The 16,961-nt window shown below is 43.7% G+C and overlaps 2 protein-coding genes across 2 annotated transcripts in view; both read left to right on the top strand.

Annotated features, from left to right (window-relative positions):
* GLYCTK (glycerate kinase) overlaps positions 1-2,378 on the top strand; it is a 5,662-nt gene extending 3,284 nt beyond the window's left edge. The window contains exons 4-5 of the mRNA XM_072420393.1: positions 222-421; positions 810-2,378. Of these exons, the coding sequence (XP_072276494.1) occupies positions 222-421; positions 810-1,691 (1,082 nt within the window). The 3' untranslated portion in view covers positions 1,692-2,378. The remainder of the gene's footprint in view (positions 1-221; positions 422-809) is intronic.
* Positions 2,379-3,882: 1,504 nt separating this feature from the next.
* Positions 3,883-16,961, top strand: part of DNAH1 (dynein axonemal heavy chain 1) — a 45,036-nt gene continuing 31,957 nt past the window's right edge. Inside the window, 24 exon segments of the mRNA XM_072421189.1 lie at positions 3,883-4,086; positions 4,286-4,358; positions 4,714-4,888; positions 5,068-5,224; positions 5,642-5,774; positions 5,855-6,224; positions 7,146-7,303; positions 7,768-7,979; positions 8,503-8,801; positions 8,894-9,044; positions 9,679-9,872; positions 10,656-10,881; positions 10,972-11,091; positions 11,349-11,431; positions 12,124-12,265; positions 12,369-12,524; positions 13,372-13,570; positions 13,793-14,046; positions 14,604-14,816; positions 15,074-15,238; positions 15,797-15,918; positions 16,000-16,105; positions 16,523-16,702; positions 16,781-16,921. Of these exon segments, the coding sequence (XP_072277290.1) occupies positions 3,883-4,086; positions 4,286-4,358; positions 4,714-4,888; positions 5,068-5,224; positions 5,642-5,774; positions 5,855-6,224; positions 7,146-7,303; positions 7,768-7,979; positions 8,503-8,801; positions 8,894-9,044; positions 9,679-9,872; positions 10,656-10,881; positions 10,972-11,091; positions 11,349-11,431; positions 12,124-12,265; positions 12,369-12,524; positions 13,372-13,570; positions 13,793-14,046; positions 14,604-14,816; positions 15,074-15,238; positions 15,797-15,918; positions 16,000-16,105; positions 16,523-16,702; positions 16,781-16,921 (4,233 nt within the window).

The raw sequence follows: 16,961 nt of genomic DNA, 5'->3' as shown, positions 1-16,961 counted from the left end.
GATTTGGAATTTGAGGGGGGGATGATGATGAGGTATGACATATGGGCACAGATTTACAGAATTGTGTCACCTGAGATGCCTTGGGAAATAGTTGGGGACTCCCCCCCTGAACAAAGATGGTGCCGTCCTTCTGGATATCTGCGAGAGCATGACCTCACGTGTCCCCCTTTCGATTTTGAGCTCTGCACCCTATTTCCTTGATTGGATAACCAATTTGCTTTTTCTTTTTCTTGTTCTTTGCTCAGGTGGAGGTTCTGCCCTACTGCCAGCCCCGTTGCCTCCGCTCACTCTGCAGGAGAAGCAGACCATCAGCCAGCAGCTGGCCCAAAGAGGAGCCACTATCCAAGAACTGAACACCATCCGCAGAGCCCTGTCCAGCCTGAAAGGAGGAGGATTGGCTAGGGCTGCATACCCGGCACAGGTCAGTGGAAGGGACAGCCAATCACTGGAGCTTGTTTTGGGCCCCTAGGATGGCTCCATGATATCTATTAGGGCAGGTTTACTGGTGGTGACAACAACAGACGATACCTGTGTGATGTGTTGAAACTTCTGCTTGTGGTCTCCATCAGAACCTCATGTGACAACGCTTTAGAGTAACTGGAAGACAAAGACAGAGCATTGTCACCCTACAAGAGGAAGTGGCTGAATAAGGAGCCCCATGGTCTCCTTTGGTCACAATTCAGGACCACAATAAGGATAACAATAAGTATAGAGAGTTGTCACCCTATAACAAGAACTGTCTGTTTTTTAGAATTTTTTTTTTCGTTCCTATGACACACACACCCTTATAGAGTCTCTTTCCCTTTCAGGTTGTCACCCTGATTCTGTCTGATGTCATTGGAGACGACCTGGAGGTGATCGCCAGCGGCCCGACGGTGCCCAGCGCTCACAGCGCCGTGGATTGCCTGCAGATTCTGGACAAATACAATCTGAGCGGCTCGGGGTCGGTGGACACGGCAGAGGTTGTAATATCCAGAGGGCCACCAGAGGGCCCCAACCGCTTCTCTCATGTCCACAACATCCTTATAGGCTCCAATCTGATTGCCCTCCAGGAGGCTGAGCGGGAATCTCAGAGGTTGGGTTACCTTCCCCTGCTGCTCTCCAACGCCATCAGTGGTGATGTCACAGTGGTGTCGAGGTTCTTTGCCCTCCTAGCTCGGGTCATTGCCTCCATTCTGGGGTCTGACCCCCATCAGGCACAGCTGGAACAAGAGATCCTCAGCCTGGCCTCTACCATGGCAATCCCTAGCTTCAACCTGGCCAAACAGTTGCAGGAGGTGAAAAAGGCCAGCAACATCCACGCCGTCTGCGCCCTATTCGGTGGGGAGACCACAGTGCAGGTTCGGGGAGAGGGCAAGGGTGGGCGGAACCAGGAACTGGCACTACGAGTGGCTATGGAGTGGCAACAATCTCCAGAAGGCATGATGGAGTGCGAGGTGCTGTTCCTGAGCGGTGGCACCGATGGGCAAGATGGCCCCACTGAAGCCGCCGGAGCTTCCTGCTACCCACAGCTTGTGGCGCACGCTATGGGGGATGGACTGGATGTGCAAGGCTCACTCAATGCCAGCGACTCCAACGGCTTCTTCAGCCAGTTCCAAAAAGGCCGACATCTCCTGGTGACGGGACTGACGGGGACTAATGTCATGGATGTTCAGGTGCTTCTGGTACGGAGACAAGCAAAGGACCCGTGACCATCGGTGCAAGGATGGTCAAAGGCCAGTCTGAACCGTCAATCAAGGGTTGCTGAAATATCAGACTGTCCGGGGCAAAATACAGGACCGCCCAGACTTACATATAGGACCGCCCAGGCTTAGATACAGGACCGCCCAGGCTTAAATATAGGACCACCTATACTTGGATACAGAACCACCCAGGCTTAAATATGAGACTGCTAGGACTTAAATAAAAGGCCACAAAGTCTTAAATACAAGACTGCCTAGGTTTAGATATATGACCGCCCAGGCCTAAATACCGAACTGCCCAGGCTGAAATTCAGGACCTCCCACTCTAAAATTCAAGACCGCCCAGACCTATATAGAGGACCACCTGGAGTGAAATACAGGACCTCCCACACTAACATTTAGGACCTTCAAGATTTAAATACCAGACCACCCAGACAAAGATTTAGGATTGCCCAGACTTAGATTTAGGGCCACCTATATTAATGTATAGGACAGCACAGATTTTACACCATTCGATATAATTAATAAATATTTTTGATTGTGTGTAACATGACTATCAGTGAAATATTTTACTTAACAGGGGATTTGTTGTCTCTGCTGCAGTTTCCCTTTCCCTTGTAGGTCTCCTCCCTACAAAATCTAAAATGTACAATGAATAAAATCTGAATCTGCAACTTTTCTTTATTTTTCACACAATTTTAATTCTTGTTATGTGAGTCCTTCTAAAATTTTACACTTCAATGTGGCAGCTTTTCGTGTCCTTGCAGAAATCAAGAAATGACTGGAAGGGATGAATTACTAAAGAATCAGCCAATCAAATGCTGATGACAGTCAAAAATTTGATGAAACAATCATTTCAGTTACTTTTACCCAAAATTGACATTTTTTTTCTAATTTCAAAACCAGCAATAGTGAGGTCCCTCTACCTTTATTTAATGTGCAATCAGTCTGCATATTACAGGGCTGTCTGTAAATCTGAAATAAATTCTAGGTTTGGTCTGCAGTAAATGAGATCATATAGAGATCCACTGGACTCCCAACACCCAACAAAAATCATCAGATTTGTATGCTGCACTATGAATCTTCATTCAGCTAGTTGGCAATATCTTCTCTTTATATTTCAATGTTTTTATTGAGTTTTTCAGAGAAAAGAAAATTATATAATAACAATATTATTAAGAACAATAGTAATAAAAGGTGTACAAACATGACTCACCAGCTTACAGGATACACAGTAATCTGTCGTGAGTAATAATAATAAAAAAACGGAAATGCAAAAGACTAAAAAACAACCCCTTATGCCCGAAGGCTAAGCTGAAGAGACCAAAGAAGTAGACGGGACAGGGACCAGGGTAAGGGCGGGTGGAGGACTTTAAAAAAACTTTGTTACATAGAAGCGTGAATGATGACATACAAGAGTGATGTCTTCTCTTTATTAGCCGCTAGATGGCGGCAGACGAGCAGTGATTTCTTATGTGGGAATGCATTGTGCCATAGTGACCAGTAGGGCAACCAAACACTGCGAGGCTGAGATTGCGGGAGGAGTTTCCATGTCTTCCTATGGCAACGCTCGGCGTCCGGTTGCCTGGCAACGAAGAGTTCAGCAGCGCGAAGCAGGTAATGTTTCTATCTGTTTAATGTTAAAATGTATCAAATAATCCTTTTATGGGGTGAGATTCGGGGGGAAATACGGCTGGGGTGGCGGCAGGGGGTGTAGAATTCTGGCACTGCACGCTGTTGCTTTTGGGGCCACCAGGGGCCACAGGGTACATTAGGAGGTCAGGAAGGAATTTGGGGCTCTAAATTTTACCCCCACAAGAGCCACGGGATATACTAATAACAATCCCTGTGATTTCCTGATGAGAAGCTTTAAAACTGAACACCCACCCATCTCCTTGCCCGCTCCCCTTTATTCCCCTCCCCTTGGTTTACAATTTCTTTAATACATGTTGGGGGGGTCACATGGGATTCAAACTGATCATCCAGGATCCTTGTACTGATTTTATCTCCTTCCAGGATCTGTTTGTTGGAGGAGATCCTGTGTGACTGGCATTCCATAAATGTCATGAAGTCGCCCCCTAGAGGTAAGTTCTAAATGTCTGACCCGGATATCGGTGTTGGCCCAGTGCCACATACCGTCCAGATTTGATTGATCATCTCCCTTTGTCTCTCCTTCGTCTCTCCTTTCAACAGACTAAAGATGGAGTACAATAAAATGGAAACCCTTCCTCATTCTGGACAAACCCCCAACTACACCCCTCCCCGAGTGTCACGACACCTTCCTCCCCTCATACCACATGCTGGGGGTACGAGGGTGACATCTTCGTCCAGAAAATACCCCGTTATGAGGCAGAGGTGCTACTACTCTGATATCCTGAGCTACGGCGCCTCAGCAATGGTTAAGGTGAGACCTGGAGTCAAAGTGGCCTTAGGTGGTGGAGGGATGTTGAGTATGTATGTTTGGAAATATTAGGAAGAATATGATTGGCTGCTGGAACAATATAAACATTTCTATAAAACTTAATACAAATCAATGTGTTTGATTCTGTGTTCTCTATATTTGGAGGCATCACAGAAGTAACTTGTTCATTTTTTTATTGTAGGATATCAACTCTGGACCCAATGTGCAGCTGAGTCTCCTGAGACAAGCTGATCAGGAACGTCACACCCCAAAAGGTAAAAACACCCCCAGTGCAGCCAGAACTGATGGGACTGGCTCAATGTTCCCTCTACAGCACTGTGGTATATGTCAGAGCTATATAAATGTATAATATTAGTGCGTGACTGTGGGGGGACATTAGAGTGTCAGCTCCTCTGTGCAGAGACGGATGGGACTGGCTCAGTGTTCTCTGTACAGTGCTGCGGTATATGTCAGAGCTATATAAATGTAAAATAATAGTGTGTAACTGTGCGGGGACATTAGAGTGTCAGCTCCTCTGTACAGAGACTGATGGGCCTAGCTCAGTGTTCTCTGTACAGCACTGCGGTATTTGTCAGAGCATATTAAATCTATATTCTGTATCTTTCTCAGTGAACAGTTTTGAGACCCCTGCGAATCTTCAGGCTCTCCTCGATAAGCAGGTCTTCGGTCCCACAACAGAAGTTCTAATAAAGTCAGACTTCTCTAAAAGAGGCATCGAGCCCAAAGTTCAGGTCCCATATGAAGTTTCCCCTGGGGAGTGCCCTCGGAAGATTGAAATGGAGAGGTGAGGTCAATGGCAGCATTCAGTGAATGGTGCATAAAGAACAGTAAAACAAAGCAACCAATGAGAATCAGTGCACTGAAGCCAGAACTGTACATAATGGATTCTGATTGGTTGCTGTGTGTTAGGTATTGTACAAATATCTATCCTAAAGGCTAAAATATCACTTTGCCCCCCACCAGGAGGAGACGGGAATACCTGAACTTGGATATAGCACAGCTGCTCTCTGATGAAGGAATAGACTCAAATCTGCTAATGCCCCGACATGCAGACCCCAGCCAACTACCCTGTCCAGCGCAGAACTCCGGACATCTTCTCCCCACCTATTTACCCCTGGAGGTAACAAATATTGGAGCATTCTCATAATCTAGGTCATATTGTAGTGGCAAAGCAGTTAGTTTGGAGGCTGCATGGATAATAACAGGATACCTGCCATCCTAGCACTTAACTCCTTGGTCTGTACCCCCCTGATGTGCCCATTATGAGGGGCTCTAACCATCGTTGTGCTGAGTTCCCAGGTCTGTACCTCTGATGTGCCCATTATGAGGGGCTCTAACCATCTTTGTGCTGAGTTCCCAGGTCTGTACCTCTGATGTGCCCATTATAAGGGGGTCGCACCATCCTTGTGCTGAGTTCCCAGGTCCATTCACCTGCTGTCCACCTATTTGGGTGAATTGACCCTCTTAAGGGAAAATACCTTAGGAGTAACTTTAGAGGTGCCTGATAAAAATGCTAAAATCGTTTTTCTTCTGAAAGATCTTTGACAATGAAGAATTTGACATTCGGACGTCTTCTGATTGGCTGAGCCTTGGATACGAGGGTGACTCTGCTGTACGTAAACCAGTGCCAGGTCGAGCATTGCTTCCCGTGGATGACGTCCTGGGACAGGGTGAGCTCCCAGCTCTGTCCATGTGCTGTCCAGTTTTGTTGTTCATACTGCAGTTGCTCTGACTCCTCTTTTTCCTGTAGTGGCCCCGAGGAGCCCCCAACTGGTCTACGCCTGGTGCAATGTGGGAGTTCTGGATTATGATCAGCAGAAGAAGCTCTACCTGGTTCAGAAATCCACAGCCACCCAACTGCTGACCCCGGACAATATGACGGCTCCCTCCTGCCAGTACTGGGTGCCGCGAATCCGGTTGCTGTTTTGTGCTGAGAACCCCCAGGTGTTTGCGCAAAGGATTGTTGCAGCTGACCGGTTGCGGAAGAAGACAGAGACTCTGCTCTTGTATAACCTGTATATAGACTGCATGCCGGGGAACGGTCAGAAAATTACTGGGGAGAGTCTGAACAGCATAAAACAACGACTGCTGAGCACAGCACACCTGAAACAGGAGGATGAGTATGACATGCAGCTTTGTGTCTGCATTACCAGCTTCTGTTGATATAAATAAGCAGTTCACTACCAAGGTTACACCAGAGGTTTCTGGGGGTTCATAGAGCCATGAGCAGTTTGTACCTCTCAGGTCAGATTAAGTGACACCAATGGCTAGATGTAAGGGTGACATTCTTCCCACTGGCCAGCAATGGCATTCTTTCCGCCCATTTGGGAGATTTACTCTCATTTTTATCCGGATGAGGCATATAGCAGGTCCAAAATATAAATTATGTGTCACTGTCACTGTCCATCACACTGGGTCTGATTTAATAAAGCTCTCCAAGACTGGAGAAGTTAGACTATCATGGGAGAACCTGGGTAATCCATCAAACCTGCAACGGATTTCTTAAAAATCATTTGCTATTAATGTTTTTATACCTGGACCAGATTCATTCCAGGTTTGCTGGATCCCCCAGGTTTTCCCATGATTGTCTTATTTTCCCCAGTCTTGGAGAGCTTTAATAAATCAGGCCTATTAAGTGAGGTAAAATCTCCCCTATTGGATATACAGGCAGCAAAAACATTTGTAAGGAGTCTAACACTTTTTTATTCAATCAAAAAATAGATAAAAAAGTTCTGAGTGTAGTTAGGTTGCATTGGACTGAGGTGTATGAGCATGGAGTGCCCACATTTATCTTCTAACAGACCCAAGCAGCAAACAGACCAATGTAAACATTAGTAGTTTTTCCATAAAAATAGCTTTTTAACTTTAATTAATTGAAAATAAACCATGCTTTTTTTTAACTTGGGGCACATTCTCACAGCCCCCTGAACACCATCAGCAATTTCGGTGCCAATACTCAATACTGTGTTCAGCTAATCAATAGCCAATCAGCACTGCCTGATTGCAGTTCATAAAAGTGATTGAATGTTTTGTTCCATCAGCCTCCACCAGCAGCTGAAAAACCTGGAAATAGAGATCGTGTTGGATTATGAACGCACCATGAACAAGCTCATCTTTGACCGTCTTGTCTCTTCGAAGCCTCAGAAATTTTCCTACGTTACCTTACCGGAGAAGGTGGAGGAAAAGGTTCCCGAGAAAGGTACCACTGTCCACTCTTCCCTCCTCTAAATGCATGAAGTGTGTATGGTGTCCCCATCTTTGTGAGGGGCTTCCCCAATAGCTTTAATTTTCTCCTGCAATTCATAACCCGGTGTGGTACATTTGAAAAGCATTTCTTTAGCTGGTCATGTGACCCAGACACCCCAACCAGAAAACATAGCTAAGTCAGTGACCTCACTTTCTTGTTCTGCAGTTAAGCAATACAGCTTGGTCACCAGTCACCTGTGACTGGACAGTTAAGGAGAAGCAGTATACTAACACAGGCATTATTCTGCTCTTTGCTCCTATTAACATATTCGGATCATAATATATCAAAAAGAAAACCCATCTGCATGTGAGTGCAGCTATTCAGTTGTAAGCTCCTTGGTTGTTAGAAGATATTTAAGCAACAATCTCAGCTCTCACCACTACCCTGGCTCCTCACTCCTCTTTCCATAACCGCAGGTCTCGTCTGTATCCCGGATTATGCTTATGCCAAGAATCGAAAAGCTTTCACCTTCACCACCCTCCTGACAAGATCAGAGGTCATCTCTTCTCTTTGCAAAGTTCGGGCAGAGTGTAACAAAGTATCTGCCATGTCTCTCTTCCACTCCACCCTGACCAAGTGTGTGCGGCTGGAGGAGTTTGAGCAGACTCAGTCACAGACCTTCTCCCAGGTAAGTTCTAGATACTATTGGTGGAGGTTCCTCATAGGCAAGGCTATTCAGGGGAGGAGCCTAAATGATACTTTTTTTGGTTTTATTCATGATTTTCTCTTTAGCTTCAATTTCTTTGCTTCACCTGATTTCTAAAACACCCGTTTAAGGTTTGAATAGCAAAGAAGGAGTAGATCATCTATCAGGTTCCTTTAAAGTTTTCTCATGTCTATTCATCTTTCTGACACCCCTGACAGCAGTACAGGAAAAAGAGAAGAACGGGGGGGGGGGGGGGGGGGGGGTGTTTGGGGTTAAGGTTTACTTATTCCATTGTTTTAGTCTGTGTCCACATTGAGGATTTTAAATACATTTCTGTCCTTAGGCTATGTACACACATCCCAGGTGGGAGAGATCACCATAAAGTTGGTGGGAGCGTTTAAAACACCCAAGCGGGCAGATCTTAGCATTATGGCTGGGAGACCATTGGAGTCTCTAGGATTGACCTGTAGGAACTTCTTAGAGTTTCTCTATCTTCCTCCGGCAGGTCCAGTTGTTCCTAAAGGACAGTTGGGTCAGTACACTGAAGAATGCAGTGCGTGGCAGCCTGCGGGAAGTGGGAAAAGGTTGGTATGACCTCACCGAATGCAACTGGGAAGTCTACTGCATGTCCAAACTGAGACGACTGATGGAGCTCATCAAATTCAACCTGCAGGACTCCCTTCGCTTCCTGGTGCAGGACTCCCTGGTCAGCTTCACCCAGGTCATCCTGGACGCCTGCTACAGCGTTCTGTCCTGCACTGAGGGCATGGACTGGGGGGGAGATCTTGTCAACAGTCCCTACAAGTGAGATATTGATGTGTCTATAGTTATTGTGCACATTGAAATACAATAAGTTCATGTCATGATTTATTAGTGAATTTATCTCAATTTTCCAGGCCACGCAGAAACCCAGTTTTTCTGCTGGATCTAGTTCTGGATGCCTCTGGGGTCCATTTCAGCACCCCGCTAGAGAATTTTGAAGTTACCCTGCTGACGTTGTTTGACAAAGGGATTCTGGCGACTCACAGTGTGCCCCAACTGGAGAAGGTGAGTATTTGTCACCCAATGTCGGGCATCATTACTAAGGGGCCCCTGTTTACTGTTGGTCAAATAAAAAAAAATTGTATTCACTGTGTACTAAAAACTAGGCAATTGCCTCCCAAGCTCCCCACCTCAAACAGAGTTTTAAACAATGCATAGACTGCCAGAATTAAACATGGAATTAAAAGGTGACTGATTTCTCTAGAATCGTATTCTCTTTAATCATTATTATGGTGTATTTGTACAGTACTGACATATTGGGTATCGCTGTGCAGAGTTCAAAGTCATGTCATGGACTGTCCCTCAGAGGAGGTCACAATCTTACTCCCTTACCATAGTCCAAGGTCCAGGGGAAGCCAATCAAACCACCAATATATTGTGGGGACATGGAGAAGAAACCAATGCAAACATAGGGAGAACATACAAACTCCATGTAGTCCGTAGTACCCTTAATTAGACTGGAAACCTGGGGCTCTACTGGCAAAAAACAAAGCTGTCCTCCACCCCTAGTCATTGTTAAGACAGAAAGTCACCTGAGTTGTGGAAAATAGGTTCCCATCCTAAACAAACATTTATCTCTGGGTTAATGTGAAGAAAGTGTTAATTCTCTGCTGCTGCATTCTCCATATGTACTTTGCAGTTTGTCCTGGAGGACCTTTTCATCAGCGGCACCCCACTGCTGGAGTCTGTGGGCCTCCATGAGCCTCCAGTAGAGGAACTGCGCAGCAACATCCGCTACGCCATTTGTAAAGCCCTTATACCATTGACAGCATATGCAAAACAATACGAGAAATACCTGGAGCTCAACAACACCGACATAGAAACGTATATGAGGTAAGTACAGATCCTGGGAACTGCTGTATCACCAAAGCCTGGTAAAAAATATACAATGATTGTCACTCCATCTCACAGATCTCAGACCTATTTTGCTAATCTTGTGGAAAAATTACAATTGTCTTTTTTCAAAATATTTCTTTTTGTTACCATTTTCCATGCTTTTTTACATTTGAGAGCTGCTGATTTCCTGCAGCCACCTCTTTCTTACATCCACTCCAAAGAGGGCTGCATGGTATTTCTCATGGTGGGTTTCCTATTTATAACATCAATGGACCTCACCTTTGTAACGTATGTTAAAACATCTATTTGTAGTCTTCATTAGAAGCCCATATGACATGGTGACAATGCCGAGGAACAACTAGTAGACATACACAGAGTGTTGTCACTCTAAAACAGTAGGTGCCTAAACAATGAGCTCCATGGCAGGACCCCCAGGAATAATATTATTAAAAGCTGCAGGTTTATAATAGTAAAAGTTGGTTTTGAAATTACATTATTGTGGTAAAGTTCTAATGAGAATTTTATAGTTTTTTTGGTTTACATTTACTTTATCCAATTCTTTTTGTTAACCTTGAGAACTTCTGTCGTATATATTTCGGTCTGTGTCCCCATTATGAAGATATCCCTTCACTTCCTGTTCTCTCTGGTAGGTAAATAATCCAAATGTGGACACTTACAGCAATATAAAGCTGACAAAGAAAACAAAAATGTCCTCCCCTCTGTACAAACCAACTAACATTAAGGCAAATAAAATCTCACAATTTCTTTTCCTTCCTGCAGAATCTTCCGAGAGAAGAACCCCTCAGCGTCGGAGGTAAGACTCGCAGTTGAGGAACATCTCCTGGAAAAGGAACGTCTGGACAATGCTCTCCCCACCTCCATCATAGTTGGCCCCTTCCAGATCAGCATCGAAGGCGTCAAACAAAACTTGTCTCGTAAACGCAAAGCTCTTGCCAGCGCACTTCTGGAGCTGCTCGCTAAAAGCGTACGAAAAGAAGTAGATGGGGTAAGTCAAACATGGATGGTTTATTGGTCTTTGTAAAAGTCCAGTGATCAACTCCACCCTCTGATTCAATCTTGCTCTTTGGATCCCTAGATCTCAGACCAGTTCCGAACCATCAGCCGCAGCTTATACGAAAAACCAAATAGCGTGGAGGAGCTGACAGAGCTCCGAGAATGGATGAAAGGAGTCCCAGAGCAAATAAAAACTTTAGAGGTAAAACTTCAGCCCCTCCCCTGCACATCCCCTGAGGTCCTTTATAGTACTAAAGTAACAGTTCACCCTTGTGGTGCCACTGATAGCAGTAATATTGCCTTGGCTTAGAATGCCATCTGTAGTGGGCAGAAGAAAATTACAAAACAGTGACAATGGTGGGCCATGCCTGCCTGTTCATGTGTGTCGGCACGGATACTTCTATTCCCCGCAATAAATACGTAAGTTTGTTAATTGTGATTCTTTTCTGTTCTAAACAGGAACAAATTGGCAAAGTCATGGCTGATTATGAGGTCATCGATGAATTCCTGTTTAGCCTCTCCCAGGATGATTTCAGCTCAAAGTGAGTTTGCAAATAATAAAAGATTATCAGCTCATGGCATTCCGACCACAAAATAACAGAATAGCAAGAATCACTGAGGACATGTGTCTCCACCATGGCTGTGATTCAACTATAACCTAAAGTTTGTAGACCCCTGACCCTTATACCTTCCTATATGACCAAAACTCTGTGTAAACCTCCATAAATAATAAAGTTCAGGTACTGCTAATCCTCCACCATACAAAGACATTTTAGAAAATTGTGCTCTTCCAGCCTTGTGGTCAAAGTTTGGTGAAGACCCTTTTCTGTTCCCCCATGACTGTGCCAGCTCCATAAAGACATGGGGTCACTAGTTTGGTGTTGAGAAACTCATGTGTCATAAACAGAGCCCTGATCTCAACCCTACTGAACAGTTTTGGGATGAATTGGAATGGTGAGACAGGTCTTCTCATCCAACACCTGCACCTGACCTTGCAAATGTGGGCAAATCCCCACAAACACAACCCAAAATCTTGTGGAAAGCCTTCCAAGAAGAATGAAGGTTGAGGTGGCAGATGTCACTTCATGGTAATGCCAGTGAGGTGGTTTAGAATGGGATACCCAATAAGCCTATATAGGTTTATTGGTCAGGTGTTCACAGATAAAAGCCATACAGAATATTTATCAGTAACATCTGAGACCTTCCTAAATATTTTGCCATCTTTCATTGTTAGGTGGGCCATCATTGCTTGGCCGCACAAGATTATAACCACCATAGAGACCATCCATGAACAGCATTTAGAAGATGAGGAGCGCTTCCGTAAAATCCAGGTTATGGACCAGAACAATTTCTTGGAGCGTCTGGATTCCTTGCAGGTTAGTAGTTCCTTGCAGGTTAGATTCGCTGCCAATCTTTAGAAGACATAATCCATATGTTGTATCCCCTCTCACTGACAGTTCAAATTCTCATTGTTTTCAGATGGTAGTGGCTGGATTCTCCACTCACACTGATATCAGTCGCGCTCACGAGATTGCCAATGAAGTGCGACGAGTCCACAAGCAACTGAAGGAGTCGCAGCAAATGGCACAAATGTACAACAACCGGGAGAGACTGTTTGGCCTACCTGTGACCAATGTGAGTATACACCAAAAATAATGGCCGCTTAGAACAATTACGGATACGTTTGGTAAAATTATGTAAAGTAATAATTATTAGAGGTTGGTAGCCAACGTGTTTATGAGGTTTCCAGATCTCCCTTCTTAAAGGTTTTAGAGCATACACATGCTGCCTATGAGTGAGGCAGTAGATGTGATCAATTGCTGTATCAGACTGAGACACAGTGTGGATACAGTCGGGACAATCAGCAGTTCAATGTCTTACAAATGCAAGATTCAGTTTGGAAACTTCCAGAACACTTTGTCTTCCAATTTATCATAAAAATAAATTATTCATACCAGATCTACCTTAAACATCCTTTTTTAAACTTCAAGATTTTGAAAGTCCTAAAAGGGGGTGGTAGGAACTTATTGTTGTGAAACAGCTAATACTGGTGTTTTTGAATCCATCTCATGTTGGTTACACAAGAAAGATTTGGATCTAGAAATAATGGCTTTATCCTATCCAAATAAAAACTGCTTTGCTCCACGATCCAGAACAAGATTTATAAAAAGTTTGAGAAAATACATGTTCCCTCCATGACAGATACCATATATAGAGCTCTTACCACGTAAGAAACCAGAAGAAAGCAGAAGTGACACATATACTGTACTCTCTCCACAACCCTCTCAACCAGTGCCTCACAATATATTCATATATTTGTATGGTTTGAGTATGTCCAAACCATTCTGAAACATTATCAAATTTCTCCGTGCAATGTAATAAAAATTTTTATATGTTTTCTGCAATATTGTCTTTGTTCTTTTATAAGTCACCTTACAAACATTTTCTTGCTCATTGCCAATCCTTCCTTTCCATTGACCAGTATGACAAGCTTCTGAAACTGGTGAAAGACTTCCAGCCCTTCCGAGATCTCTGGACCACCGTGTCAGACTGGATTCGCTGGTACGAAAGCTGGATGAATGACCCGCTTTCTGCCATTGATGCCGAACAGCTGGAAAAGAACGTAATGGAGTCTTATAAGAACATGCACAAATGTGTCAAATACTTCCGCGATATTCCAGGTGAATTCAATTTTCATCGCCACAATATAGTCTTCAGCTTTTAGGGAAGGTAGGAAAGGTGGTGCTAGAGAGTGATGCCTTTTCTTTTGCAAAGAACTTCAAGTGTTTTTGGAGAATGGCAGGGTCTCTTTAATCATTGGGCTGATTGCCAAATTCACCCCATTTATAAAGTTTTAAACATTCATATTCTAAAACATCTTCCTTCTGTGCCTTAATCTCCAGCCTGCCAGGAAGTTGCACAGGACACCAAGAGCCGCATTGAAGAGTTTAAGCCATACATCCCGCTGATCCAAGGCCTGCGTAACCCCGGTATGAGAAACCGCCACTGGGAGATGCTGTCAGAACAAATACAGATCAGCATCAAACCCAAAGCCAACCTGACCTTCACACGCTGCCTGGAGATGAAGCTTCAGGACCATATTGAAACCATTGCCAAGGTGGCAGAGATAGCTGGAAAGGAATTCTCTATCGAACAGGTGAAGTATCTTGTCTGCCAACTGTATTAGAGAACACCTGTATGTGCTGGAGGTAGTTATTCTGTGAAATGAAGACGTATTGGGGATTTCTATTCACTTGCATCGAGTTTCTGGTTAACCAATCAAGCCATCTCATTAAAGATTCACCACCTGCAATGAGATGGTTTGAGTTGGCCTGTTTATGTGACAATTTAATGTAGGTACTTGGAATTACCAACAGGTCACACATAATATTCAGCATATGTAATGTTACAGAAAACTGTCAAATACTGTGAACATGAATGAGTAAATGGACAGAGACTTCAGACATGATATAGTTGTGGTTGCAGGTTGAGTACATTGAGCCATTACTGGTAACTACTATATTAAGCATAGGGGCAACAGTTTGGGAATTATTACTGTAATGTGATTTAGATCTTTCCGAGGTAGCTTTCTAATACAACAAAATGATCCACACAGATACAGCTTTAGCTTCCTGCATGGCTGCCTCTTCTGTCTATAGGTGATGGCTACGTGCTGGAATGACCCACTCATCAGTTTCTTCTCCTATCTCATAGGCTCTGGACAAGATGGAAGGCGAGTGGGCCTCTGTATTGTTTACTATTTTGCCATATAAAGAGACAGGAACCTTCATACTGAAGAGCCCTGAGGAAGCTTCCCAGCTCCTGGATGACCATATTGTGATGACCCAGAGCATGTCGTTCTCACCCTACAAAAAGCCTTTTGAGGAACGGATCAGCACATGGGAGAGCAAACTTCGCTTGACGCAGGTAATGAAAGAAACATGCCATTAAGCTATTTGCAGCTGAGCCTACACTATACCTAGTAGATTCAGGTAAAAATATATATTTCTGTATAAAAACAAAATAAAGTTTGGTGTTTTCGGCATAGGGCTATAGGAAGAATTCAAACAGTTCTTTATTTATGTAAAGTTCAAACCTACACAACTTATATGTCCATGACAGATTCTCACCTTAGTGCAAAAGGCATGTACAGGTTACAAATTGCTCTACTTTTCTATCACAAGGATGTATTGGAAGAGTGGTTGACCTGCCAGCGCTCCTGGCTCTACCTGGAACCCATTTTCAGTTCTGAGGATATCAACCGACAACTACCAGTGGAGAGCAAACGTTACCAGACCATGGAAAGAACCTGGAGGAAGATCATGAGAAATGCAGAGGAAAACAAACAAGTTAGACATATTTTTTTTTTCCATGTGCTGTATTTCAAAATCTGTAGATTCTCCCTCCAAAAGATGTCTGCTAAAAAAAGTACACCTCAGTGCTCTTTCTAGTGAGCAGATCTCAGTTTTGCACATTTTTATTCTCAACAAATAACATAACATAGGACCTTTTAAAATATTAATCATCCAAAACTCATATTCATACACAACGACAATAATAATAGCCAGTTGTTACCAGAGAGGATAAATTTTCCAATGGGGACACCTGTTCCAGTGACTACTATCTATAGGGTAGTTGATCAAATTCAAAAAATCTTTCGGAGATGCATCATGAACCCACATCAGAAAAAAATATAGATATATAAACATGTTTTCTGACTCATATGCATGATTCCTTTAAACTGGCAGGGAGCCATTAATTAAATCAACTTGGGACCCAAGGCACAATTTATCGACTGCTATTTTTATGATATTGACGTCAGTGTATGATTGTTGTCTGTATTCAGTTCAGGGGCAGAGAAAGTTTTAGTAGAGTTTTTGGGAAATAATCTAAGTGTTTGTTTGCAGGTGATTTCCCTATGCCCAGATCCCCGTCTCCTAGAGAGCCTGCGGGAATGTAACAAGCTGCTGGAACTGGTACAGAAGGGACTTAGTGAATATCTGGAAACCAAGAGAAGTGCCTTCCCGAGGTACTCACCATCAAACTGCTCACACACCTTACTTACATGTCTTAGCCTCTGGAGCTAACTGTGACACCTTCACCTTTTCAGGTTTTATTTCCTATCTGATGACGAACTCCTGGAAATACTCTCTCAGACAAAGGACCCCACCGCTGTGCAGCCACACTTACGCAAATGTTTTGAGAACATAGCTCGGGTAAGTCTTTGGCATGAATTCAAAGGAATATGTGGTGTTACAGAATATGTAAACCACTCCTAGCTACCAATCAGAATTGTTTCAGACTCTTCTCAAATGATAAATGGTTTTTGTACTTGGTACATTGTTCCCCCATTGGATTTTAACCAGAGCTACAGAATGTCTTTTTATCAACCGTGTTCAGTAGGGTTGAAGTCGGGGCCTTTGTAGGTCTCTCAATTTCCCCCACACCTAACTGGTTAAACCAGAGGTCTTTGTCTTTGCAAGTCTTTAGACTTTTTTTCAGTAATATCACCCTTTGTAACAAATATTTATCATCCACAAAACAACATTGTTAGTTTTAGTAGCAAATGAGTCTGAAACATACATCGAATCACATTTATATGGCCTATACAATATAATTTCTTGTCCTTATAGCTTCTTTTCCAGCCTGATCTACAGATCACCCACATGTATTCTGCAGAGGGCGAGGAAGTCCCAATGTCGACCCCCATTTATCCCACAGGAAACGTGGAAGACTGGTTATTGGAGGTGGAGAAGGTGATGAAAGCTAGTGTTCGGGATCACATCCAACGAGCAATAAAGGCCTATCCAGAGGTGGGTTGGTGTTTCTTTTACCACTTACCCCATAAACATTACTTCATCATCAGGTAATTCTCACCCTCCTCTTACTAGACATCTCGAACAGAGTGGGTGAAGAACTGGCCAGGCCAGGTCGTCATAGCAGGATGCCAGACATTTTGGACAAAGGAGGTTTCTGAGGCACTGGAGACTGGACAGCTAAGCAGCTGCCTCTTCCCTCAGTTAGAAGCTCAGGTCGGTTGTTCTTTTTTAATAAGTTGTGTTTTAAAAGGTT

The sequence above is a fragment of the Pyxicephalus adspersus genome, chromosome 8 (assembly GCF_032062135.1).
Source record: "Pyxicephalus adspersus chromosome 8, UCB_Pads_2.0, whole genome shotgun sequence".
NCBI lineage: Eukaryota > Metazoa > Chordata > Amphibia > Anura > Pyxicephalidae > Pyxicephalus > Pyxicephalus adspersus.
Note: the sequence above shows the minus strand (reverse complement) of the source record. Positions and strands in the feature narration are given on the sequence as shown.